Source organism: Pteronotus mesoamericanus, unplaced genomic scaffold, assembly GCF_021234165.1.
Source record: "Pteronotus mesoamericanus isolate MK-2021 breed Mesoamerican mustached bat unplaced genomic scaffold, CSHL_Meso_final scaffold_36, whole genome shotgun sequence".
Lineage (NCBI taxonomy): Eukaryota > Metazoa > Chordata > Mammalia > Chiroptera > Mormoopidae > Pteronotus > Pteronotus mesoamericanus.
Window position 1 is genome coordinate 10516717 of NW_026555313.1, and position 26145 is coordinate 10542861.

The 26145-nt window shown below is 32.8% G+C and overlaps 1 protein-coding gene across 9 annotated transcripts in view; it reads left to right on the forward strand.

Annotated features, from left to right (window-relative positions):
- GRIA4 (glutamate ionotropic receptor AMPA type subunit 4) overlaps positions 1-26145 on the forward strand; it is a 386291-nt gene that overhangs the window by 322728 nt on the left and 37418 nt on the right. For 7 of the 9 annotated variants that reach the window (XM_054592511.1, XM_054592510.1, XM_054592513.1 and 4 more), the window contains 4 exons: positions 7614-7820; positions 13799-14169; positions 16150-16348; positions 22332-22579. In XM_054592511.1, coding sequence (XP_054448486.1) covers positions 7614-7820; positions 13799-14169; positions 16150-16348; positions 22332-22579 — 1025 coding nt within the window. Of the gene's footprint in view, positions 1-1077; positions 2267-7613; positions 7821-13798; positions 14170-16149; positions 16349-22331; positions 22580-26145 lie in introns of those variants that run through there. The other 2 variants (XM_054592516.1, XM_054592518.1) reach the window with 2 other exon arrangements.

Sequence of the window (26145 nt, forward strand, 5' to 3'; positions counted from 1 at the left end):
TTTTCTGCTGCATTATTGTTCTTGGAAAAATGCTCAGATGTCAAAAAATGAAACTGTCATGCCCTAGTTGCAAATGTGTGAAATGCTAAGATTCCAAAGGACAAAAGAATGACCCTGGAAAAGATCAACAGCCAATAGCGTAAAATATCTGGTAGTAAAATAAACACCCTATTATTATTGTCATTATATTTAAAACATCAATGTAAAAATAGTTACTGGTGTTTAAAATTATAACTTCCAAGTAGTTTGATCACCGGCTAATGATTTGCATTGTCTGTTTGTAATAATTAAGATATGAATGTGAAGATTTTAATAAGTATTTTTTATATAACTGGATGCTTTAGAAATAAATTCTGTTTTATATTTATTTTTAATGCAAAAAAGAATTTTTGCACCGATTATTTTTCTCATTGACCAGTGACAAATACATAATATAATTTATAGGACTTCTAAGAATTAAGAAAAATATGATTGCTTCATTCAGTCACATCATAAAATGAAATATATTTTAAATTTTAAGGCTACTTTTTCAAAGAGATTTTCTTGAAATTACCTTTTAAATAACAGAAAATCTTATATTTTTTTTGTTCTAAAGTCAAACATGCCCTTTCGAGTCAATGCTAGTCAAAGGAGATCAACAATCGGTGACATTTTCCATCTAATTTAAAGTTATATATCCTCATCTCACTGTCTCATTAGCAGAACACATTTTTAATTATTTATGGAGCCCCAACTCTAAATAAAGTAGAAGTGTTTTATGTATTTTAATTTTTAGCTTATGTAATTTTAGTTTTTGAAATGCTATTTCCAAAATTCTGGCATTGATGTCAAAGCATGAAAATGCCAGAGAGTTTTTATATGTTGCAATTAGCTTCATCTGTGTTGATCAGAAGTTTATCATATTAAAATGAAACCAACCAACAACAGTTTTTGTACAACAGTGCAAAGTATATACCTTCTAACTTAATTGTGTAATGTTTGCATGGGACTTGAAAATCAATACATATATATATTTCTTTTCCTAAAAAAGACACAATAATGGAAAGTCATACTTCAGTACAGTCCTCCTCTTTTCAGCCTCTGATGAAGAATCCTATTTTAAGAAATTGATCAAGAAAGAAATGAGTTCCACGTGGTTCGACTATTCCTAACAAGGCTCAAATCTTGTTTTCCTGTGTAGTAAATTTAATCTAATTTTTCATGTGAGATTCTTCCTGGATGACCAACACTGGACTATCTGAAAAAAATTTTTTTTAAGTTCTGTGACTTTTCTGAGAAAAAAGAACAAAAGAAGAATTAATTCTCATCTTTCTGAAGAAAATAAATAGATGTTGAAAAAGAATTACTTAGCAATTCTGACATATCAGTTCCCATACCTTGAAATGAGGTCATTGTATGTAAATAATGCAGCTATATCAGTCCTAATTCTAAGTAGAGTTCTAAAAGTAAATGTCTATGAATCTGTGTACTTGTTTTCTGAATATGCAATGTTTTCTTTAAAGATTTTTTAAAATTTTGCCTGTTCTGTGTGAAATAAAGTGTTTTAATGTACATTATAGATATAATGTAGAGAATCTCCTTTCTATCCCTGTTAAGAAAGGGGCTGGAGATATAATTCTTAAAACAAAAGTACTGAATTAATTTTGAAAGCATGGCTAGTTTTTTTTGGAAGCATGCTATCAAAGGTAGGGAATATTGATTTAAAAATCCAGTTGCTTCCCATATATATCAAAAGAATAATCTGTAAAGTTATCTGTTGTTTGACAGTGATATTATCAATATTTTTGCCATCAGAATAGTGCAACACCAGTATTTCTTTCTTATAAAAAATGTAATCTTCATGTACATAATAACCCTGGTCTTTACAACTGCGTAGTTGTTCAGTAATTCAAAAGAAAATTTATATCCAAATTCTTTCTCTGAAAGGTTTTCTTGTATTTGCTTTTGTTGAAAATGATAACCTGGGACCTGTGACATCTTTACCACCTCATTCAGTTTGAAAAAAATATATAGTTCCTTGTAGGTGAATGAGATATAGGCATCTGCATGTAATAATCCCCCAGATTCAATTGAAAACTCCCAATACAGATGGATTTGGTTAGACATGTAATACGTGCAAGACAGATATCTAGACACGGAAGATGGCTGAGAATGTTGTGGCGCTGGAAATCGTTCATTCTGATTGAATTGATATGGCATTGCTGTTCTCCCATTTGTCTTTCCTCTGTGTATGTTTTTATTTATATGTTGCTACACTGTAATGATATATGCTATTGTTAAATAAAATTGATTGATAAATTTATTTATTCATTCATTCATAAATATTTATTAAGCGTCTGCTATGTGCTAGGCACAGTTAGAAGTCTAGGGATATGTAGGAGAACAAAAAAGACAAAAATCCTGCATTCAAAAAAACATATTCTAATGAGAGAAAGCAGACAAGAAACATAACAAATATGTTATGGATAATTTTTAAATAAAATGCAGCTTCAGGGTTTTGCACTGTTGAAATTCATTTTTTGTAACAGCATATATATGTATAATATGATCTTCACTTTAATGTCTAATTCATTCTATCTGAATATAGCCATACCGAATTTAACTTAGCTAAATCTAAACAAAAAAGTAAAATTGACAGTAACATCAAATGAGAAAGAATCATGACCGCAGTGTTGAAAGGTCTAAGGTCTTGGATTCGGATGCTCATGGTTCTTTCTATTTTAAGTCTTAGTGACTGAAAACTTTATCAAATCTATAAAACTTATAAGAATGTTACCATACTAATTTAACTTTTTACATTCAAAATAATAACTTCTGCAAACCACCTAAGGAAGCCAAATATATGTCGTGTGGTTTGGACAAGTGCAGCAACTGGGAAAAAGGCAGTTCACAGGAGACCTTGGGGGAAAGAAAGCATTTTGCTCCATAATCTCACTATTTTCTTTGCCTGCTGAACTTTCTGGAAAAAGAAAAATGATGAAATGATATTTCAGCCAAACCCATTTTTCCCCAAATCTTTACTACTGAAGTTAAGTGATGCTATGATGCATTATTCAACCAAGAAAGTATTTCTTATCATATAAACATAACAACTTTTTGGACAATTTTCCATAAATCCAAATGCATTCATTGCAGTATCAGAATTATTTTACAAACTAAAAAGCTGTTTTATTTACCACATTTGAACCTCCTAGAGGTAGGTTACTTTTCGTAGATTAGGAGATGTTTAATATTTTATCTTCTCTATGTAGAATTTTGTAGATGTACTATACATAGATACATGTGCACATACAACAATCTATACATGTATATATATAAATATATTTTTTGTAATGGTGGACAAAAGTAGTTTTACAAATTGAGTATGTGAAACACAGAGTTTATATTCTTGTATTATTATTTATTAATTATTGCATCATTTTCCATATGAGCCACTGTAAATCTACTTTGCTTACCTTGTATATAAAGAAAATACAGATATATTTATTTTTGTTTCTGCACCAAATATTACATACACCTGTCTCTGAAAGGGTTATAACTCAATTAATTTTTAAATAAGGTACTTTAAATAAATTTAAAATGGTGCAGCTATTAAGTGTATTATTTTTTCCCTGAATTTAATAATAACCTTTTAATTTCCATTTTTTAAAATTTTGCCCATGGGATAAATTTTCTACATCTACTAAGATTCTGTGTAAAAAAAAAAATCCACATAGCAAATAACTTCAGTTGACACTACTAATTTTATGAATTGTTATCAATTGCAATTCTAATGATATTTATGATGTTTAGATAATTTGAAGGTTTTCTAATAATGTTTATTTCAGTTTCACCTTTGCTAAATGAAAATAAGCCAAAAAAAATTTTCTCAATATGAAATGGGTACTTCATCAATTGAAATTCATCTTAATTCATTTACACAAGCATTTTCTTAAGCAAGCCCTAACATAACATATTTAAATAGCATTTTTCTTTTCTGAAATAGCAGAGCAAATGTGGACCATCATCTATCCTGGAGATTGTAGTAATAAACTCATAATTACTAAGAAGTAATGCATCTAAAATAACTTGTAGGGCATATTGTCCCACAGGTCACAGTAGTTGATAATAAAGATGACAGGTTATACTCTTAAAAGTCAGAGGTTATATTACATTTCTCTGATCATTCTATTTGTATTCACAACTGAACACCTGAGACACTATAAGGCTGCCTATCAAAATGCTCCACAAATCCCCGTAATGGTTATCCAGACTCATTTTTATCATATTGAAAAGATTTGGTATTTTCCTCACCCATACTAGCCCCCAAATTTTGTATTAAATCTCCCCTATCCTGCAGCATTTGAGAAGCTATTTGTGAACAAATTGTCAGATTGGAGCAGGGGCAAGAGGAGGTTGGGAGACTGTTGAGGATTTGCTACTCATTTGGAAAAGGAAAATGAGACCCACTCAAAAGAAATGGGTAGAGCTGAGCAACAGAGAGCGCTTTTGTTGGAAAGCCTAACCTCTCCCTCCCTCTGCTCTTCCACCTCACTGTGTAAGTTCCTCTTATTTCTCTTGTGCTGCAGACACCACTCACCTAGATCTCAACAATTGCACAGACACCTGGTTATGCAAGGGGCCTGGCTAAATTTCTAATCAACATCTTCAGTTAACTGAAGGCTCTCCTAGCCTTAGTTTGTTTGGCAGGAAACAAATACAAGAGAGGCCCCTGGTGTCAAAAAGAAATTGAAAAAAAAGACAATACTTTTTAAATTTATGTATACATATGTTTGTTTCAGAAGAGCTAAACTAGTACTTGTTAATGTTTACTTTCTTTATGAAGACATGAATCAAAGTTCTGATATTATTATTTTGCCATGATATTCCTGTTTAGGAAGTCCCGAAAGACCAGATCTTTGTATTTATTGAGTGCTTTGTATACACCAGACACTACGAGGCGATACAAAAAGGTTTTATCTACATTGTTGACTCAAGATTTCATATAAAGGACTTCATTCTCTAAAAAAACAGAAATTCACCTCTTTAATTTTGTCCCTTTTCTTGTTAAATCATATGCTCAAATAATTGCATATATTTTGACAGATGCCATAACGGTTTCAAATATTTTCAGATATTCCAAAATATAGGTTCGACTCCTGCTTCTGCTAGTCTATGAAACTGAACAATTAATTTGCTTAACCTCCTTGAGCCTTAAGTTCCATCTGCAATATGGGACATGCCTACCTCAAAATGTCAATGTGAAAAGTAAATAAAGAGCATAATTAAAGAACAGCATTGTACGTGACACAGAGTAGGCATTAAATAAGTAAGAGCTGTTACTTTTCACTGCTCTATTTTATTATTTTCCTCCACCACTCTCACTTCTTTACTCTTATTAAAAAGAATGTAACCTTTATTAATCACAAGAAGACAAGGGATATGTGTTACTTATTTTTGTACCCTTAGTTCCCAGCAAACTCAAACTGCTTGGCACAAAATAGGTGCTTAATAAATATTTGAGTAAATAATAAAAATAGAGCTGTTAATGAATCAACAGTTCACGAAATAGTGTAAAGGGAATTTAGCAAATTATATGATAATACTAGCTAGAGAAATTTCTGCACACAAATATATATATGTATGCACATAAATATATGTAAATATATTATTTATAAAATGTGTTTATTAATAAGCATATAAAATTCATAAGTGTTCAAATATTTCCAGACACTTTAAAATAGATTTTTCAGCCTTAGTACTAAATGTGAGTCTTAGCTACACTTCATTTGTAAAATTATTAGGTTTGTTATACAAATAGTTATAGGTGACAGCTATATAGCCATTTCAATTAAAATGTTGAGGATGTTACAAATGTGCACTTCCTGCTTTTTTTCTGCATATTCTTTCATATTTTAATTAGCTATTACAAGAAAAAAGAGAACAATTAAAAGATTAGCTCATTTTAACTATTAATATTTTATAGCCTGAGAAATTAACAGTGCTTTGCAACAACACCAATTTTCATAACCACATTTATAACTTGCAAAACTTTATATTTAGAGACTTTCCTGTAAACTAATGGTTTTCATCTATCTAAAGAAGAGACAATTAGTTGCCTTAATTTTATAGATGAATAAACTTTCCAGTGTTAAAATATTCATCAAATTCCATGTAGAGGACAAATAAGAGATTCCTGGGTTACTTAATCATGTCAGCCTAGGGCAGAACTTAAGAAAATAATACAAAGACCAATCCTGGACAATTGCCCACAATAAAGTTCTTTAGGGCTTCTCTATGAGAATATCATATACCATGTGCTTTACATTCTTATTAAATTTTTAAAGTAGTTTCCGTATTTACAAAGTTCTTCAAAAAACAATTAGTGTAGACTGCCACAATATGCAAAGTAAATTACCTTCTAATTCAGAGTTCCAAGAGAAAGTTAAACTTTGGCAATTACAGATTTACTGAGATAAGAGAAAGGATTCATATCAAAATTACTACATAAATGTTATCATACAATTTTGTAAAATATAAAAACATGATATCAATGGTGTTGAAGCCAAACGTGGTCATTTCTTGTCTGAAAATAACTAAAATTTCTGGGGTGTAACCAAGAGTTCCCTATGAAATGCATGTTCATCAGGGCTATCTTTTAGTTGGTGGCTTTAAGTTCCATTTATAAAATCAAATGTGTTTTTGCTAACATGTCTTTTAGTTCGCAGCTTCAAACAGTTTGGATTAGGGGAGTTGAGTGTGTGTGTTTGTGTGTGCTTTAACTGAAAATTGTCTACTTAATATTGCCACTAGTAAACTTTCATTTTATATGGACTTTGACAATAATTCTTAATCCTATGTTCTTGCTTAGTTGCTTCAAAAACTAAATGAGACTATCACTTGATGTGCACGATAGTTAGCAATTCGAGGAAAATTATTGGCTTCCACTGGAGACATATTGTGTGATAGAATAAAACTTCATGGAACAAAATCTTAATTAAATCTAAAATATCGGACAATTGGACAATTTTAGGCAGGCCAATTTAATCAAAATAACTATATATAATTTTTTAAATCACTTATTTCTTCTTTGAACTTGCTAGTGCCTGCCCTGAGAAAGGCTTATTGCTAAGTGCTAGAGAGCAGAGGAAAATGATCTAGCTCTTTTCCCAAAGGAAGTTACAGTTGACTGTGGCTAAATGAGATGCAGAATATGGAGACAGGTGGCCTTATAGCAGTGTTTTATTACATGAAATTGACTACTAAATAGTCTTTAACTCCACATGATAATTTGGGACCAATGATTTTATTGCTAAAAGTGATAACTATGCTTCTCTAGATGATTATTAATAGCTATATTTCTTATCACAGTTACAGGGCTAGATATGTAATAATTACTCAAAGAAAATTGTTTTAAAGACTTCATATTTCATATCTAGTGTAAAGCAATTTAAGGGACTTTTAAGCATATTTATTTATATATTCATCTGTTTTACTACTGATTTCTAGCCACACAAAATCAATGTGTATACAATACTAAATAGAATATTTTTGTCAAATTCTGAAACTAAAAAGTTACATATTTTTGAATGTTTTATAATTTCTCCTTTACAGTTCTACTTCTCTCATTATAGGAATCCCCATACGTTATGTACAAGAAAAATCACGAAATGTTTGAAGGAAATGACAAGTATGAAGGATACTGTGTAGATTTGGCATCTGAAATTGCAAAACATATTGGTATCAAGTATAAAATTGCCATTGTCCCTGATGGAAAATATGGAGCAAGGGATGCAGACACAAAAATCTGGAATGGGATGGTAGGAGAACTTGTTTATGGGGTAAGCAAACCAATTTATTGAAGAATTTACTTACATAAACCTGAAACTTTTTTTAACTTGGGCACATATCAATTTTTAAACATCTATTACTGTTTTTTTAATTTGCAGTTTCATTCAAAGGAGACATATATGATGTTCAACTGTTTCTCTATTTCATTAATAATGCAATTCCAAACAATGAGAGAAACTAACACTTGATAACTTCAAAATCAGAAAAGAGATATAAAACTTTAGAATATGATGTCATATTTAAAAAACACTAACTTCAGTTTCTGTAATGATTATTCTTTTAAGTTTGATTCTTATATCCCATAGATATGTTGTTTGGAGAACTACAAAACAAATCCATTAGGAATCTGCTGTTTGATCATCGTAGGAACAGATTTCCTTCGATATCATAAAGTTGGACCTTATTTTAGCTAGTTATTTATATTCCTGTTGGTTGTATTTAACGGTAATATTTTTTTAAGTAGCTGATAAAGTGGTTACTAAGCTACATTAGCACCTATAAAATATTCACCAGTAATGTGAGATTCTTACATTTCTGAACACAGTAAACTTAAGCTTTATGCAATGCCATCATTTTTTCATATCTAGCAAAACACAAAAGCTAGAGGTTATTCTATAGTGGGCCTCACATGAAAGTATGTAATACCCTAACTTTTATGTTCACTAGATATTAAGTGTACATATTCATGGCCAAGGGCAAATTCAATGTAGACATTCCTGCCTGAGTCAGAACAAGATTGTCCTCTTCAGCTACCACTGCAAAACATCTCAATCAAACCAGCAGTTATCAAATGCTCGGGTGCTGTGATGGTTCCACAGTCCAGGAACCCAGCATAGAGTAGTAAGTTTTATTCATTGAGTAGTAGTGAATAAAAGTCACATACACTTGAAATGTATTCTGAAATTTCCCATAAGCTAATTCATATTTCACAAAGATCACCTTCAAAGCATATTCTGTCTGATTAATACTCACAAGGACCCTTTGAAATGAAGAATTATATGAAATTCATCTTTCCCCAGAAACGAGTAAAGGTAGAATGATTTAGAACATAAATGAAGTCTTACACAGAGGCTTACTTTCCAAGCCAAAGCGCAATTCAATAGCTTCCTGATTCTGCAACTTGCTTTTCAGACGAGGCAATGAACATTTTCCACACAGTCCAGTTTAGCAGCTGTAATCTCAACAGAAAGAGGAAACTTTGTCATTAAAGAGTAATCAGTTAGTTTTATATCCATTTGAAAGAACTGCTGACTAGTTAGGTGCCTTAAACGAAGGGGGTGGGGAAGAAAGTTGTAAAAAATCAAAAAGTATTTTACCACAGGCCTCATGATCAATTTAGTATTGAGCTTTAAGTTCCAAAGGAAAAGGGTTCCTAAAGTTTGTGTTCCTTGGTAATATTTTTAACTTTCAATGCAGTAAGCTTATTTGAAATGTGAGCATTATCTAAGTTGTTAGAACTACTGTAATTTTTTTCCTTCAGAAAACATTGAGTATTTCATCTAAAAATATTAGATTGCCAATTAGTTATGTATGGGAAAACTAACCTGAGTTACTTTCTAAGGCATTTGTTACATACTTCTCCTCTGGAGTCCCTACCATTTGGGCAGCCCAGACTCACCCCTTTGCAAAGGTTCTGACCATATTTTATTAAGGAGATATAATGAAAACAAGTGATATGGAGATAGTAACACAATTAAAAACAAAATTTATCAGTAGTCCATGTGTCACATTAATCAAAAGTCTGAAGTTAGGCAGTTCTCAGAGATAAAGAATATAACATAGTAGTTATTAATACTCTTTATAGTCATTCATTCATGAGCCAATCTGAGAGTAAATATCTCCATCTCTGCCACTTCAGTTGTCCACCTTTTTCCCAAAAGGAATCATTTTCCGTGTTTCTTACACTTTTTGCAGATTTTGTATTTTTCCTTCTGGTGTCTGCAAAGTCTGTATTTGCTCCTCATCTTTCTTTTTCTGTCTTACTGCTAACACATACACAAATGTCCAGTTTCCAGGCCCTAAGTAAAACTCCATCCATTCTCTTCCACCCAGCAAAGCCTGTTAGATGACAAAATGACTAACTTTGAATTCTTTTTTTTTTTACTTTATTCTTTGTGAACTTTGTTACTGTAATTGCTAGGAACAGTTGTCTGTGAAACACCTATGATCTCCATACATCACCATTTAGCAACTCAGAAGCTCAGAACCACCCTTACACTCTCAGGTCCTTTCTGCCTATTGCACCTGCTCCAATCCTATGCTATTGCGGTGCATTGCTCCAGGAGCTTCTGGTCCCTGGCAAACCTGTGTGTTTCAATCCAAGGGGATATGTCTCAAAGTATGTTCTATCGCCTTCCAGCACCAGAATTACCTGCGGTATGTGTTAAAATGCTGGTTTGCAAATCTCACTCCAGAGATCCTCAGGAATTCAAATATTACCAACCTCTTGCAGGACTTATTTTACAGTTAATTGTGGGAATCAATGAGAGGTTATGGAACAAGGCCCACACAACATACCAATGTTAGTAGTGAAAGCCCAGATGTATCTTCTCTGTTCACTGGCCTGGCCTTTCTCAAAACTCAAATTTGAGACTTCCAAAGTATCCTCATGGAACATTACTATCACCACCTTAATCCAATGTTTGTCTTCCTTTACAAGTAGTTTTATTTTTTATGCTGGAGACTCTTTAATTTCTCTCCATGATTCTTTCAAAGTTTTTACCCTCTTTAGTGGTAACTTGTACAATATAAATAAACAATTTCAAAATATAGATACTACATAGATCAATGTAGTATGTAAAAAGTGACATTTCAAATCAGTAAAAGGATTCACTTATACCTGTTGGGATAGCTGAAAAACTACTGGGAAAATTAACAGTTTTGTAACATCATCATGCAATATACCAAAATGTTATAGAGAAATTATAGATCCTAGACTAAAATATATATGATTTAAAAAAAATAAAATACTATATGATCTAGGTTAATCATATATTATGGTGTTTTTTCTAAGCATAAAACCAAAGACTGAAAACACAAAAAGATAATTTCCTATGGCTTCAACAAAATTTTAAACACATATATTGCAGTAAAATACCATGGACTAAGTAAGCAGTTTTCAACTGGTGGACCTCTTTTCCCCTCTTTTCTTATCAAGAACCAACACAACAATAATCATCCAGTGTGAATGAATCAAAATTATAGCTATTTTTGTCAAATCTTAAAAAAAATATATTTTGGGGTGCCACAGAATTTTAGTAATTAGTTTATGTATGCCACCAATGAAAAAGGTTAAAAATCACTGATATAAGTTATGGAAACAAAACAATTAATAAAGAAAATAATTGTAACTTACATATAAAATAAGAGAATTTTTTAAAAGATTTGAAAACACTTTAAATTAAAATGTAAAAAAAAAAATGAGAATCCTATATGTGATACGGGGGCGGGTTATGACAGGTAATACATAAAAGAAGCGAAAGTGGCTATTTGTTTAATAAACACAAATTCAAATTGGTACAATGTGATCTAATTTTCTATGCAGCAAACTGGTGAAGACAAATGAGAATACAGGTAGACAGGGAGAGTCCAAGAATTAAAGCTGCAGGTGCATTCACGCAGTGCTGTTGGAAGTAGAAATTTTGCATGACCTTTCCAGAGAAAAGTTGAGCAAACATATTATGAGCATTAAAAAGGTTGTTACCATTTAGACTAGCAATCCTATTTCTAGAAATTTATCTTAAATAATTAAGATATATGCAAGGATTTATCTTCAAAGATGTTCACATCATTCATGTTATAAATTGTATAAAACTGGAAACAATACAAGTATCTCCCCAAATAATAAATTGAGTAAATTATAATACTTTCACATGAGATACTTGCAGTCATTATAACTAATTTTAATATGTATTTTGAAATGAAAATGAATTCATCATATTCTTTTAAGAAGAGAAAAAGAATTATAAAATATAATGTTCTGCATTATTCCATTTTAAAATCAGAAAAATATTATAAAACAATATCTAGAAGGGCATATATAGAAAAAAATAAGAGTAGGTAAAGGGAGTGGAGATTTCTTAATTTTCTGGTTCTATTTTTATATACTAATGTTTCTATACCTAGTGCATGTATCACTTGTGTAAAGTAATTATTGGGAAAATATTTAACAACTTCCCAGCAGTGATTTTGGCTTTTACACTTGCGGTGTTTATTCTGGGAATGAAGTTTCCTCCCACTTAAAGGCATGTACAGATAATTCTCAGTCACCCAATGGACAGCACGATGGCCAGAGTCCATTCCCCAAACTCACCGTCCAGGTGCCCTTCTAGCAAACTGCTGCCATCTCAGCAAACTGAGGACCTGAGGATATACAGGCATAAATGTAAGGGGCAGCATCTATATAAGAACATATATGTCCGGGTATGTTTCAGATTCTATTTTAATGCCAAATACTTTCAAACCATTTTTTTTTCATTTTTATATCAGGTAGCAATTTACAGTTTGTTTCACCACACTTTATTTCATTTGATTTTAGAGATGGTATAATTTAATGGAAGAAGCACAAGGTCAGATCACAGAGCAATCATGACGTATAAAGCTCACCTGGGTCTTGGTTTCAGCATCTATAAAACAATGATAAACATAAGATTGTTATGAGGTTAAATTAGAAGTACCATAATTTGCCTTGTACAATGAGCTCCTGTGTATAATGTGCACTCATGTTTTTGGCCCAAATTTTCAGGAAAAAAAATCATCCATTTTAATTCTATTTCTTTATTTATATTTAGAAACAAAACCAATTATCATATTCCAGGGTATTATTTTGTGTACAGATATTGTTATTGCTCTCCAGAGTTACACCTTTAATGCATCAGCCTAAATAAAAGAATTAAAAACATTTATATAGATACAGAAATTAGAACTACCCATGTATAATGCTCATCTATATTTTTCCCCAAAAAATTTGGGCAAAAAAGTGCACAGTATACATGACAAAATATGGTATTTAAAATATTTAGATTAATGTCTAATAAAAAAGATTGTTATGAGAGTTAAATGGGAAGCTATTTAAAATATTTACATTAGTGTCAGACACATACTCCCTGAATAAATGTTCATTGTTATTTTATTAAGGTTTTTTAATAGACAATCACAATAATATAATGAGATAAAAGAAGAAAGTGTTCTCATTTCAGAGATATGGAAACAGGCCCAGAAAAATAGCTAAAATTACATAACAAAAATGGAAGCTGGTGTCTTATGATCATAATACTGTGAATTGAATCCACTGTTTTCCAATACTTTTTTTAGAAACTGAAAGTGAAAAATCAAAGTATGTGAATGGGAAGAAACAAATACCAATTTCCAGATTTTTGTGTGTGCACTTAATTGGAAACTTTTATCAAACAATGGGTTTCTTCTTGCTTACAAAACAGATTTTATGATAACTTTTCTCATAACTTGAAAGGAATAAAAAAGAAAAGACTGTTTGAAATTTGCGATGCATAATGTTATGGGATGGCCAAGCACTAAGTCAGTGGCAGCATTTCAAATGAAACAGAAAAAGCTGCAACATGACATGCCTGGTCAAAAAACTCAGAAAATCAGCCACATGGAAAAGTTATTAAGTTTCTTCCTCTTGCTGTCCTAGATCCTTAAAGACTAATACAGTTATTTAAGTTGCAGTTATTTTTGCTTATGTCTACTGTTTCTCCATTTCTCTTTCTCTTATCTAATTACAAGGACCAACGTAAATAATTCATGCATTTTAAATGATATATTATCTTACAAAAAGAAGTCAACTATTTATCTTTGTATTTATCAGTGGCCTAACTCACTGTTGGCATTCGGGAAAGAAATTGTAGAATTGATGTGTAGCTGGTTAGCTTTGAGTGGATCGATCCAGTGCTAACTGCTTCATGAAATCCATTAACTTGTGTGTTTTCGTGTGTCTTTTCTCTTATAGAAAGCAGAGATTGCTATTGCCCCTCTGACAATCACTTTGGTCCGAGAGGAGGTCATTGACTTCTCTAAGCCTTTCATGAGTTTGGGCATATCTATCATGATCAAAAAGCCTCAGAAATCTAAACCAGGAGTGTTTTCCTTCTTGGATCCTCTGGCCTATGAGATCTGGATGTGCATAGTCTTTGCCTACATTGGTGTCAGCGTGGTCTTGTTCCTAGTTAGTAGGTTTAGTCCATATGAGTGGCACACAGAAGAGCCAGAGGATGGAAAGGAAGGACCCAGCGACCAACCTCCCAATGAGTTTGGCATCTTTAACAGTCTCTGGTTTTCTCTGGGTGCTTTTATGCAGCAAGGATGTGACATTTCACCCAGGTTAGTTTCAACAGTTCTTCACCAGTTTCCCAGTAGTTCTAAGTGTCATGCAGGACATCTCTCTACATGTCCCCCCACCACCCTGGAGGCAGGGCATTTCTTGAAACACAGAAAAAACTGGCAATTCTCAAATTAATCTAAGTATATTCATAGCCAAATTTGCCAACTTAGCATAAAATATGGGCACATCGCAATGGAAAATCAACACAAGCAACTCATCGGAACCCTCAACAATTACTTAGTATTAATATTGTCTTCAGTGGTTTGACAGATGGAAACTAAAATCTAAGTTGTAAAACAAGATTTATTTTCATTGTATCAGCTTTTCAAAATCAAATGTTTTTGTTATTGTTGCTGTTCTTAATTATTAAAAATTAATGTTGAATTTAACATCCCATGTAACTTAAGGGAGATTTCTGCCATGGCGTGAGCTAAAAACTGAGTCAGTCTAGTAGGTGCCAGATAGACATCGTTCTGTATAAGAGTACATAACAACTTAAGCAGTAGGCGACAAGTCAGCAATGTAAATACTATATTAGTTTTATAGAGGTGATTTTCACTATCTGGGGAGTCATAGCTCGCTTTCTTTGGATGCCACTGAGACATTTTTTGTGTGTGTGCCAAAAATTCAGCCAATCTGATATTGCAGAAAAACATATCGATTTTGCCCATAGAAAAAGGAGCTGAGAAAAGAACTGAGAGTTAAATCTAACAGCGACTTTTATTAACATTGCAAATATATGGGTTTTTAAAAGAAATGTATGCATTTTCTTAAAGAGACAATTTAGCCACAGTACAGCTTGTGCTCCTTAAGACCCAGGGAAGTGTGCTTAAATTCCAATGTGGAAATAAATCAATAACTCTCAATTAATAAATTAAAAAGAAATCAAAGCAAATTGAGTAATGGTTTTTAAAGCCAGAACTAAGGAAATAATAAGTTAGAATCAAGGTGCCACCCGCTTGATAATGGTTAAGACAAGAGCATTTTAAAGCTAGAAATACCATGGAAAACATGAAATTTTCTTATATTTATTTATTTAAGAAAGAAAATGTTTAAATACAATTTGTCACAAGAATTTAAAAAGTTTGATTGGCCCCAATGAATGAGAGCAATTATGACTATGCCCTGAATTTTTCATTCATCCCATGCTCACTTTTTCTCTGCACTCATACTTACCCACACATACCTGATAGCCAAAGAAACGGTCCAAAGAAAACTTTTATTTTGGGATTTAACATCAGTTTTTAATGCTGCTACACATTGACAAGGCACACACTTTGGTCTCATGTTGGTGGTGACAGAGAAAATATTTTTATAGCAGTATGTAAAGATTCTTTAGGACAAAATTCATCTTTCACTCCCATAAGAAATGGGTTCTCAACAAATCCTCAACTCCAGTCACTTTGAGAATGAATAATCCTTGATTCTCATCTGATTCAGCCCTGCCTTGGCGTATGTCTCACCCATCCTGGCAGGACTCTGACTTAAGATAAAAACAGAAAGACATCTACCAAGTTGTTTCAAATATAAGACCTCACCCACTCTTCAGATGTATTGCTATTTTATGTACCAAGAGAAAAACATTGCTACCAATTAAGCCATGATACGGTGTTTCTTCTCAACTGTAGGCTTCATTCTAATATCAAAGATGCTACAATGTTAAGAAGAGAGGTGGTACCAATGATGTTAAGCAACTATTCCTCTTCCGTACCTAAAGGAAAGGCATAGAGTTCCTCATTTCTACCAGTTAAACAATAAAAAGAGAAAGGTTTTCACATTTTCAGTGGCATTTATCCATTTGATAGAGCATAAACAACATTAACATACACAGAAATACTAGAATCATCATTGATTAAATTATCAGAAAATAAAATATTGCAATTGTTATTTTTAAGCATATGTGGTGAACTGATGGTATTTTTTTCTTTCTCTATGTTGGTTAGAGAAAGGAAAGTGTGCATTATCTTATCCATGTTTAGATCCCTCTCAGGTCGAATTGTTGGAGGTGTTTGGTGGTTCTTTACGCTCATCATTATCTCATCTTATACTGCTAACCTCGCTGCTTTCCTGACGGTTGAGCGAATGGTCTCCCCCATAGAAAGTGCAGAAGACCTGGCCAAACAAACAGAAATTGCCTATGGAACATTGGATTCAGGGTCAACAAAAGAATTCTTCAGAGTAAGTTAAGGGAAAAACTAGCAATGAAATGTTCATGATTTTGAAATTCAGGCAATTTTGCCAACAACTATATTTTGGGCTCTAGCCATTGTAGCTTTTGCAAACGCAATGGCAGTTGCTGTGTTTAATGCTAATACTTCTACGTGGATTTTATGATCACTTTAATTTTCAAAAACTAACAGATTTATTAGCATTGCAAGAGGGACCTTCCCTAAGGAAGAGTAACAACAAAAAGGTAATTAAAACAACTTTGTAACATTATCTATCCAACAAAAAGATTCCAAATCTGATAATGCTGTGATACTGCATCTCGCACGTTTGTATATTTATGTATGCTTTGCAGCAAAGGACTTAAAAATAAAAGCAAGGTTTTATTAAAAAGACTACATTTAACTTCCTGCACGTGAAGCCCAAAACCTGAACTGGAGGTTATCCTCCCTATATGAGGTATATTATTCTATAATCTCTTATTTTAACAATGAATTTCAAAGCAATATATTTGCACTCTTACAAGATAGCAGTGGCAAAAACTATTAAGTTCTGGACACCTCACACCTCTGTAAGACATTGTGTAGAATTTTGTTTGTGCTAATTTCTCTACTTTGGCAGATAAAATTATTCAAATTGAAATAATTACACTTTACATACGGATATGATTCCTTTGGCTTGCCACTGGTATAGTAGGTATTTTGTTTTTGCTTTTATTTTTATAGTTGCTTTTTTCATTATGAGGATGATTGTTTTTTATAAGCGGATCTCCATTACTCTGGTTCTATGTAAATCCAGAGATACATGCTTGGTAATGTCTGATCAGGGTTCATTTTGTGACTTCAAAACTAAAAAAGTAAAAAAGGAGTCAGAGTGACATTTTTACAAACATATGGCTAGATAATAATAAAGATATTTCATGTTACTTTCACTTGCTTATAGAAGACAAAATACATTTTACTTATTTCCTAAGCTTTTGTGGAAAAATGATAGCCCTTTAAATAAAATTTCATGTTTATATACAGTACTTGAGAGATTACACTTTCATTTTAAATGCACATATTTATCATTTTTCTCACTTAGGAATTAAATGCAACAAAATGCTCCACTCCTTAAGCAAGCCTTAACTCTTGTGTACTAAAATTTCAGTAATACAATTATCTGTTTAAAAATGATTTGATTATATTATCCTTATATATTACAGATGTTTACATATTACAGAATCAAAACAAATCACTCAAAAGCTCAGTCAAAACTATCACTGTGCATTGTGTTAAAAAGACATGAGACAATGACAATGCCCTTGACAACAATGTGGAGTGTGGCTAAGAGAGATAATATAAAATTTATAAGTTAATTACAAAGTAGTTGTAGTTGTAAATAATAATCATGACTATAAATTTTACTAACAATATTCTGTGAATAAACATAATAAAGCAAAATTGCTTAACTTACTAAGTACCTCCCAGTCTATAAAGCTTAATAATGGAAGCACACTGTTCTAGCACATATTAGCATAATTTCATTACCCTGCTGGAAATCTGTAAGTTTATAACTGTTTCCACCCAAAGTAGGTAGGTAAAATTTAGTAACTTTGCCTAGAAACCATAATCTATATTCATCAAAACAGAATACAAGTTTGTATATAACTTGCATTTTACTGAAAAAACAATGGCTGATATTCATGTAAATAAAACATATTTGCAGATTATTATTTTGTCTTGAAAACATTTCAAAATAACTCACAGTAAAGCTCTTTGGAATCAAGCATGATGACAATATTTATTCTAATTTTTATAGAGCTTTAAAATATTGCTCAAGTTCTAAAATCTGGGGATATAGATAGCAGAATATAGTGATAAAGAACAGAAGAATAAGGAGAGTTGCTTCCTAGATTTGCACAGCCTTTCATACAAGCTGTGCGCTCAACAGGCCCTGTCCCCTTTCTCTCCCACCCAACTTCCCTTTTTAAACTGGAAGAGCTTTATATATATATATGTGTGTGTGTGTATATATACGTATATATACACATATATATATACACATATATATATATATATATATATGTATTTATTGTTGCAGGATAATCTGAGCCTTAATGGGACAAGAAAATAATCTTCCCTTGCAGCATACTTTCAGAATGCATACATTCAACCTCTGATAAAAACTTACTCATTTTCTTCCCTGTGTTCTCCCTTTCCCATAGAAGATGACTTGGATTAATAAACCATTTGTCTAAAGGGTTAAGGAAATGGAATGTGAAGGGTATTTTTGTACTTGTCAAAATGTTTTCTCACAGGAACACAGTAAGGATACATCTGTCAGCTCCACTCAGCTGCCCCAGGCAGTGACCTATACTCTGCGCTTCAAAAAATGTCGTAGTTATAACCAACTGTGAAAAGAATTAGGCCATTGGGGGAAATTCATCTGAACTGGACTGTTGCCTTGGTTTTGTTTCATTATGGAACTTGATGGGATCATGTTCAGTGCATTCAGTGCATCACAGTTAAACATAAACATAGGGGTATTTAAAGAAAGTCTGTATTTGTCACTTAATGGCAGTCTTGCTGTTTAGGTATTTTGATATTATTTTACAATATTTGAATGCACTGATTTTCATTTCAGAGTAAATTTTATCCTGTGCCTACTTCAGTCATAAGTAAAATTATAAATGCGTAAGTGAGGTAGGTTACTATCTCAGGGATTATATTCTTATCAAATAGTGCATTGGAAAGCTCTTACTCGGTCTTGCCGCTTAAGCTACTAGAAACAGCAAATAATTCACCTGATAACAACACAAGTATTTACTATAATGAATGACATTCATACATATTTTCTACTAAAAGCAGAAATGGAAGAATACTTAACTCTGGAGAAATTAAAAAGACAGCACATTTATAAAAATTGTTTTAATTAATGAAATTGTGCTTTATATGAGAAAGTTTCCCATGCATTGAGTTTAACAATTAAGATGAAGCAAATAAATCTGAGATTAATTTTCTAATTTAAAAAAATGACTTTTATATTAGATTGTTTATTACCTTGAGTATATTCACTCTCCAAACCTGATCTTTAAGTTAATAACACAGTTGAAGTTTTTAGGGACTTAAAATTTCTATTATCGCTATATTTATAAGCTTGCCAGCTCTGCAGAAAAGTCATTATTTTAGTCTGTCTTATCAACTTTATGAAGATTTGCTTGCCCTCAGTCCTTAGCAGACACCCTCTTGTAGTTGCAGATAAAGCAAAGGGATATTATTTCCAGCCCTGCACTTCACCACATGAATGTGAGCTTATCTAAGCCATGCCTTCAAATCAAAATTCTAAATATTAACATATTGACAAATCATGTAAATGTTTTTCTCCCAAAAAAATTGCTTTCATCTTTCCTTTATTTTCCACTGGAAATTTATTTTTTACCATTTCTATAATACCTAAGGCCTGCTAAGTTTCACATAACCACATTATGGATTCCTCTTCCAGGTTTTGGGGTAATTAATTCAACTTCCTTTGAACTTAAGGTATATGCAATTCAACCTAGTTAAACAAATGTAGCAATAATATTCCTCACATTAATATTATAGAAATGGACTTCTAAAAAAATCAATGCCCTGATTATTTGCTTTAATGTTATGTTTCATTCTATAGTTAAATTGTCTTCATAATTACCAAGCTCTAAAAATACTCTTTTTCCGTTTTGCTATGTTAGTTTCATTTAGCTATTCCCTGCTCCTTTTGTAAGATACTGAATATTAACCGGGAAATTGTCAAGTAACTAGCATGGTTTCAAAAAATATTTTTAAAACATATTTCCATTAAAATAATACCCACATTGTTCTCATTTTTTTTTGTTTTCAACATAGTACATAATGTGAAATATACAATATATGTGGAACTCTATATCTTTCTGGGTGAAACTCTCAAGTTATCAATATTTTTTTAAAAGATTTTATCTATTTATTTTTAGAGACAGGGGGAGGGAGAGAGAAAGAAAGGGAGAGAAACATCAATATGTGGTTGCCTCTCCCATACCCCCTACTGGGGACCTGGCCTGCAAACTCAGGCATGTGCCCTAACTTGGAATCAAACCAGTGACCCTTTAGTTCTCAGGCTGGCACTCAATCCACTGAGCCACACCAGCCAGGACTACCAATATTTTTTAAAGTCATATGCCTAAAGGATGTGTAGCAACACTTCCCTAAGTTGAAATGATCAAACTAGATATTTAAGGACAAACTGTATCAAGTGACTCAAGAATTTAAATTTTCAGAAAATAAAACTTGTACAATGAAAGAGTTAGTTCTCTGGGAGATAACACAATTATTAAGCTGGAATGTATGATGCCTGGGAACACAGCCTTCTTAGCGGATCCCATTCTGAATCCAGACACTCCTTTATCCTGGAAGCACATAGAATCTTCACAACTGAATTATAGTGGTAACATGGAATTTCCTAATGGGAAGGTTTCTGTAGCCAGAGGCAACCTGTTGTTACCTAAACACACACACCCACCACAGTTTCCATATCATGAGATGTTTTTTCAAGTGCTAATAATAGAAAACATTTCATAGAACACTACAGGATGCCTATACCCCATCTTGATATTTATCACCACTTGACTATACATTAATACAAAATATCTGGCTTTTGCGGGGGGGGCGGTTTCAAGTAAGGACTTCTCTTACAGTGTGTGGCTTGTTATATAAGTTTATTGACTTAATTCCCCTCTTATAAATCCAAAATAATGAATACAACTTTTATTAGCTTCTCTCTTTGTCCACCTGAATTAGCTTCTCTCTGTTGCCCTAAACCATATAGTCTTTAGTTTTTTATTCAGAATACTTAGTTTTTGAGGATCTGGTTCTTGTTGAATTCTATAGACTGGTAAACAAAAGAAAGCCAATGTAAATAAATGTACATTCTCATCAGGATTTAGCTTAGTGCACAAATTTAAGTCTAAATGACGTCCTCATTACTGTTCATTTAGATCCAGATGCAAAATTTCAGCATCTTGTTATTGAACAAATGCAATTGCACCAGATAAAAGTCTGTGTGTATGACATTGCAATATCAAACAAGGATCAGCCTTTTTTGTCTTATCAGATATATTTTTGGGAACATTTGAGTTCCTTTGCATATATTTTCATGTTTAAAATGTCTATGTGATGAAAAAAATTCTAAATGAATGCAGAGAGCAGCAAACAAATCTGGGTGAAGTTATGTAATGATAGTAATGCAGATAGAGCCCAAATGCACAAAAATAAACAAGTTTTTTGGCTAAAATCAGGGAGTCAGAATGACTAATTCTCCAAAATATAAAGTACAAAATACAGGAATCACATCTCTTTAATGTATGTTTTATTTGGATATTTTGCTAGGAAAAACTTTAAAATGTTTTGTTAGACCTAGAGTTTGATTCTTGTGTTATGGATATTTGGTTTGTAAACTACAGTGATTTCTTCTCTTGTGCTCAATTACTGACTTGATATAGACTCTGCACTTTTTTGTAAACATCTTATCAGAATGGTTTTCATTAACACTCTGAGGCATGAAGAACGATAAACAATACAACATATCCTTTCTGTTACGATTCAAGTAAAGTATTAAAAAGTATCTTACAAAGTTAAAATTAAATCTTACCTGGTCCTTTTCAAGTTTCCATAAACATGTTACAAAACATGATTTTAAATGTTCAACTCTATGGCTTTCTGAATTTAAAAATAATAAGTTTTCCTTTAAACAGTTGAGGAGGATAATTATTATGACAAGTGGTATCAGCTTCTTCAAATATCACTTTTAAATGTCATTTCAGTGATTTCCTTAAAGAGTTGTAAAGGGCCATTTTCTAATTATAAAATAATAATGTTATTATGCCAAATTGGAACTAGAGGGCAATGGAAAGGTACTAAAAGGTTTTATCCTTATCTTAGTTCTATCAATAATAACATGTTGTTCCCTTCTTTCCTGTATTTAATTTTATTTTAATTTCCTCCAGAGATCAAAAATAGCAGTGTATGAAAAGATGTGGACCTACATGCGATCAGCAGAGCCGTCAGTGTTCACTAGGACTACGGCTGAGGGAGTAGCTCGCGTCCGCAAGTCCAAGGGCAAATTTGCCTTCCTCCTGGAGTCCACTATGAATGAATACATTGAGCAGCGAAAGCCGTGTGACACGATGAAAGTGGGAGGAAATCTGGATTCGAAAGGCTATGGAGTAGCAACGCCCAAGGGTTCCTCATTAAGGTGGGTGGAATAGTATAACAATATAACATGTGTTGTTATAGTATTCCACCTTCCCTGATGTCCCTGAGAGAATTATTTTGTTTTGTTTGTGGACATGGTATGTTTGTTTGTTTTGTTTTGTTTTGTTTTCCTCCATTTCATATTTTTGGTCGACAATCAGGTAATTTTCTTTTCCTATTTTAGAGTGATTAATCATAGTTGACGTGTATTTTTTAAGGCCATATAAAAACCAAACTGGTTGAACACTAGCTGTTTCCAGTGGGCCTAAAATATGGGTAGCATGTGCTTCTATAGCTCATTAGCGTTTTTTGGCCACTAAAATCTACACTCTCATTGTCTCAGTAATAATTCTACATTTTATCATTATTTTTTAATATTATGCCTGCCTACTAGTTTTTGAGTAAGAAGACATCGACCTCTTCCCAGAAAACCCCTTTTTTTCCATTTCAGTGTTTCATTTATTACAGCATTATTTTTTTTAGATTATCCTGAGATTGTTTTGGTGCTAACTTTGTAAACACATCTATTCTAAATGCAGTCATGATCAGAGGGAAAACTGAGCTCTGATTTTATGGCACTTACTCAAGTCACACTCTCACCTGTTACAAAGGGAGTGTGGTATAAGTAAGATCTGTAAAATTAGACCCAATGGCAATCCCAAATTGTTCACACATAGACCCCTAAAATGTGATTCTTGAGCAAAGTATAACATACGTAGACAATGTACATGTGTTAAAAGTGAGGCTTTCATTCTTACGGAAATATTGGTAAAATCTGCCCTTTTCACCCTTTTGGTCCTGGACATAGAGAATTCACATGTTTATGTCCAGGAGGCAGAATTTCCTATTTTCCTTAAGCAATAAAGGCTACTGTTGACTTACTGGGGCTTGAGTAAAGCTGGAGGCAAAGGCGATGACTTACAAATTACTCTGGTCTCAGCGCTGCTCAGGAGAGATTCGTACAAACCACAGATACAGATTCAAGAAGAAATCAGAATCTTTTCTAAAGGACTTAACCAAGAACCTGGTCTTGAAAAATGATGTCTCTGGTAAGCCTTTGAAAAATGAAGGTAATGAGACCTGTATTATTGCCCAGCAGGAATGAAAGCAACATAAAAATTATATGGTTGTTTTCATTGGTTTCAAAAGGGAACTGCAATGTGTTTTGGGTATGTGTTGGGAGGAGGAGGGGTTGAGACAGATCTAAGAAACAAATGCTATTGCTGGGAAGGTTGTAGTAAATCAGTATTTTGTTTGCAAGCTACACTGGAATGGTTAGTGAGGGGCTTTATGTATGTTCATAAGGAACAATTTTAAAAAGAGATAGAACAAAATTAGCCAATGAAGACAAATTTGGGTGTGGACTTTGGCAATTCTGAAATCAGGTTTCTGTGACTATCCTTCCCATATGAAAGTGGAGAAATGTGCAAAGAGAAAGCCAAACTAATAAATTACCCATTACAAAATTCTACCCAAAAAGATTTCAACATTCAGAAACTTAAATTGGCACCAGGATGTTGGGTCTTTGAGGATATATTTTGTATGATACAATGTGAAAGCATGTAAAGTCAATTAGGCCAACTAGCAAATCAATCTCTATTGAAACAGTAGTTGTAAGAGCATCTTAGCGTAAATAATTTAAAAGAAATAGAAGGGGAGAAAGCAATGGTGGTTGATACATATATCAGTGTTCAGACTATTGATTATATTCACTGGATGTCGCTTTTGCTCTTAATTAATTCTCTGTGGATGTAGCTGCCTTGTCTTCTGTCTTGCATCTACTGATAAAGTCAAGTTCCAGGGACTGAATTTGGCCCTCAGATACGGGTGCGCCTGATTCGCATTGATGGCGAGAGTTCCCTCTTAAATGTGCCACTTTGTCAAATCCACACTACAGGGATTGTTTGGGGAGAAGCTGAAGGGCTTCATCTGTCTAAAACTGTATAATAATCAGCTATTGGCTTCCCCCTCTTTTCCTGTCTTTCCCTGGATCTTGTTAATGAGGCAATTGTTAAACTCAGCTTCCTGGATGGAGAGTGTTTTTATGTGCTTTGTTTTATCCGTGCCACAATTTCCTGAGCAAACTGGGCCCTGCATGCCAAAACCAGTCGTTTTGTCCGTCTTTGAGAACATTGGAAGGACACTGAAGGCTCACCAGCATTCACCTAATCTCCTCACTCCCCTGCCCCCACCCCAGCTAAGCAAGAAGTTCATTAAGTTTAAATTCTTATTCTTATTTGACTATGATCTATCTGTTACAATAAAGGCAAACTAATACAGAGATGGGCTAATAGGCACCTTCTGAGGTAGAAGCAAATTCAAAACAATTGCATTCCTCAGAGAAAGATCCAGAAGGCATACATACCTGCTCCAAGGGTGCCTTTGGAACATTTTTGCCTTATTTGTTGAGTAAAGACTAAGTCTGTTTTTCTTACAAGATATATCTTTGTTAACCAGGTCTTTAGGTTAATAATTATGCATATAGTGAGACTTGTGTGTTTCATTGTCATTAACTATGGTTTTCTCACAAACTCTGCTGTTTTGATACAATAGGCAACACGAGGCTTTGAGAAAAGGGGAACAGTAATTGTTCCTTCTACATAAGCTTAACCAGAGAAGGCAGACAAGTGACTAGCAATCTTCCGTTGGTCCAGGGTGTTTTAAACTTCTAGACCTTGCTGTTTGGTCAAAATACTTCAGAAAATAAGAAGAGTATGGCAATATAATCAAGATAAATGTTAGGACTTGGGTTGAATGTAGATTTTTAAACAAATGTAATCAGGATCATCACAGAGAATATTTCTGTAACTGGTTTAAAAATATTACAACAGCGATGACTAGTGCCCACCTTTATGCTAGAGAATGATATTCAGTGCTCTTTATTGTTCAAAGAGACTATTTTTCAAAGAGACTTTATTTCAGACAAGTGTGTTCTGGGCAGATACAATGAAATGTAAAAATGATTAAGCTATCACTAAGAGTTCTCACAGAAAGTTAATATTATACTATGTTTTATTGTACTTTGATATAAGTTCTCCAATTTTTAAGTGATAACTAATACCAGGTATACTGATGCTGTTAAACTTAGCATCTATGAATTCTAATATAAAAAATGGAGATAGTTATCAGATGTACCTATACACTATAAATATCAGTGAGTGAAAGAATTTAGATTTTGCTGTCATTGTTATTTATTTTTTAAGTTACCTTCTAAAGAAAACTTTAAGGTCTTATGAGATTTAAAAAAAAAGAAAAGGTAGAATCTCTTTATATTGTCTCTCAACTTTCTCCATCCCTTCATATTTCTTCTGACTCTTCTTTCCACATGCACAGTAAAATTTATACTACTACCAATGTTATTTCTTTCCTTCCCATGCCTTCTTCAAAGTTCATGAAAATCCTTCTTTGGCTGAGAAATATTTAAAGGTGGTTTTAAATATATATACTTTAGATGGTATTGCAATGGAACATAAAGTTTAGATGTCAGAGGAAGTACATTTATTTTGACTTTCCTTTCAACTTTACTATTGTATAAATATCTACTATATAATAGTATTCATTGCCCAA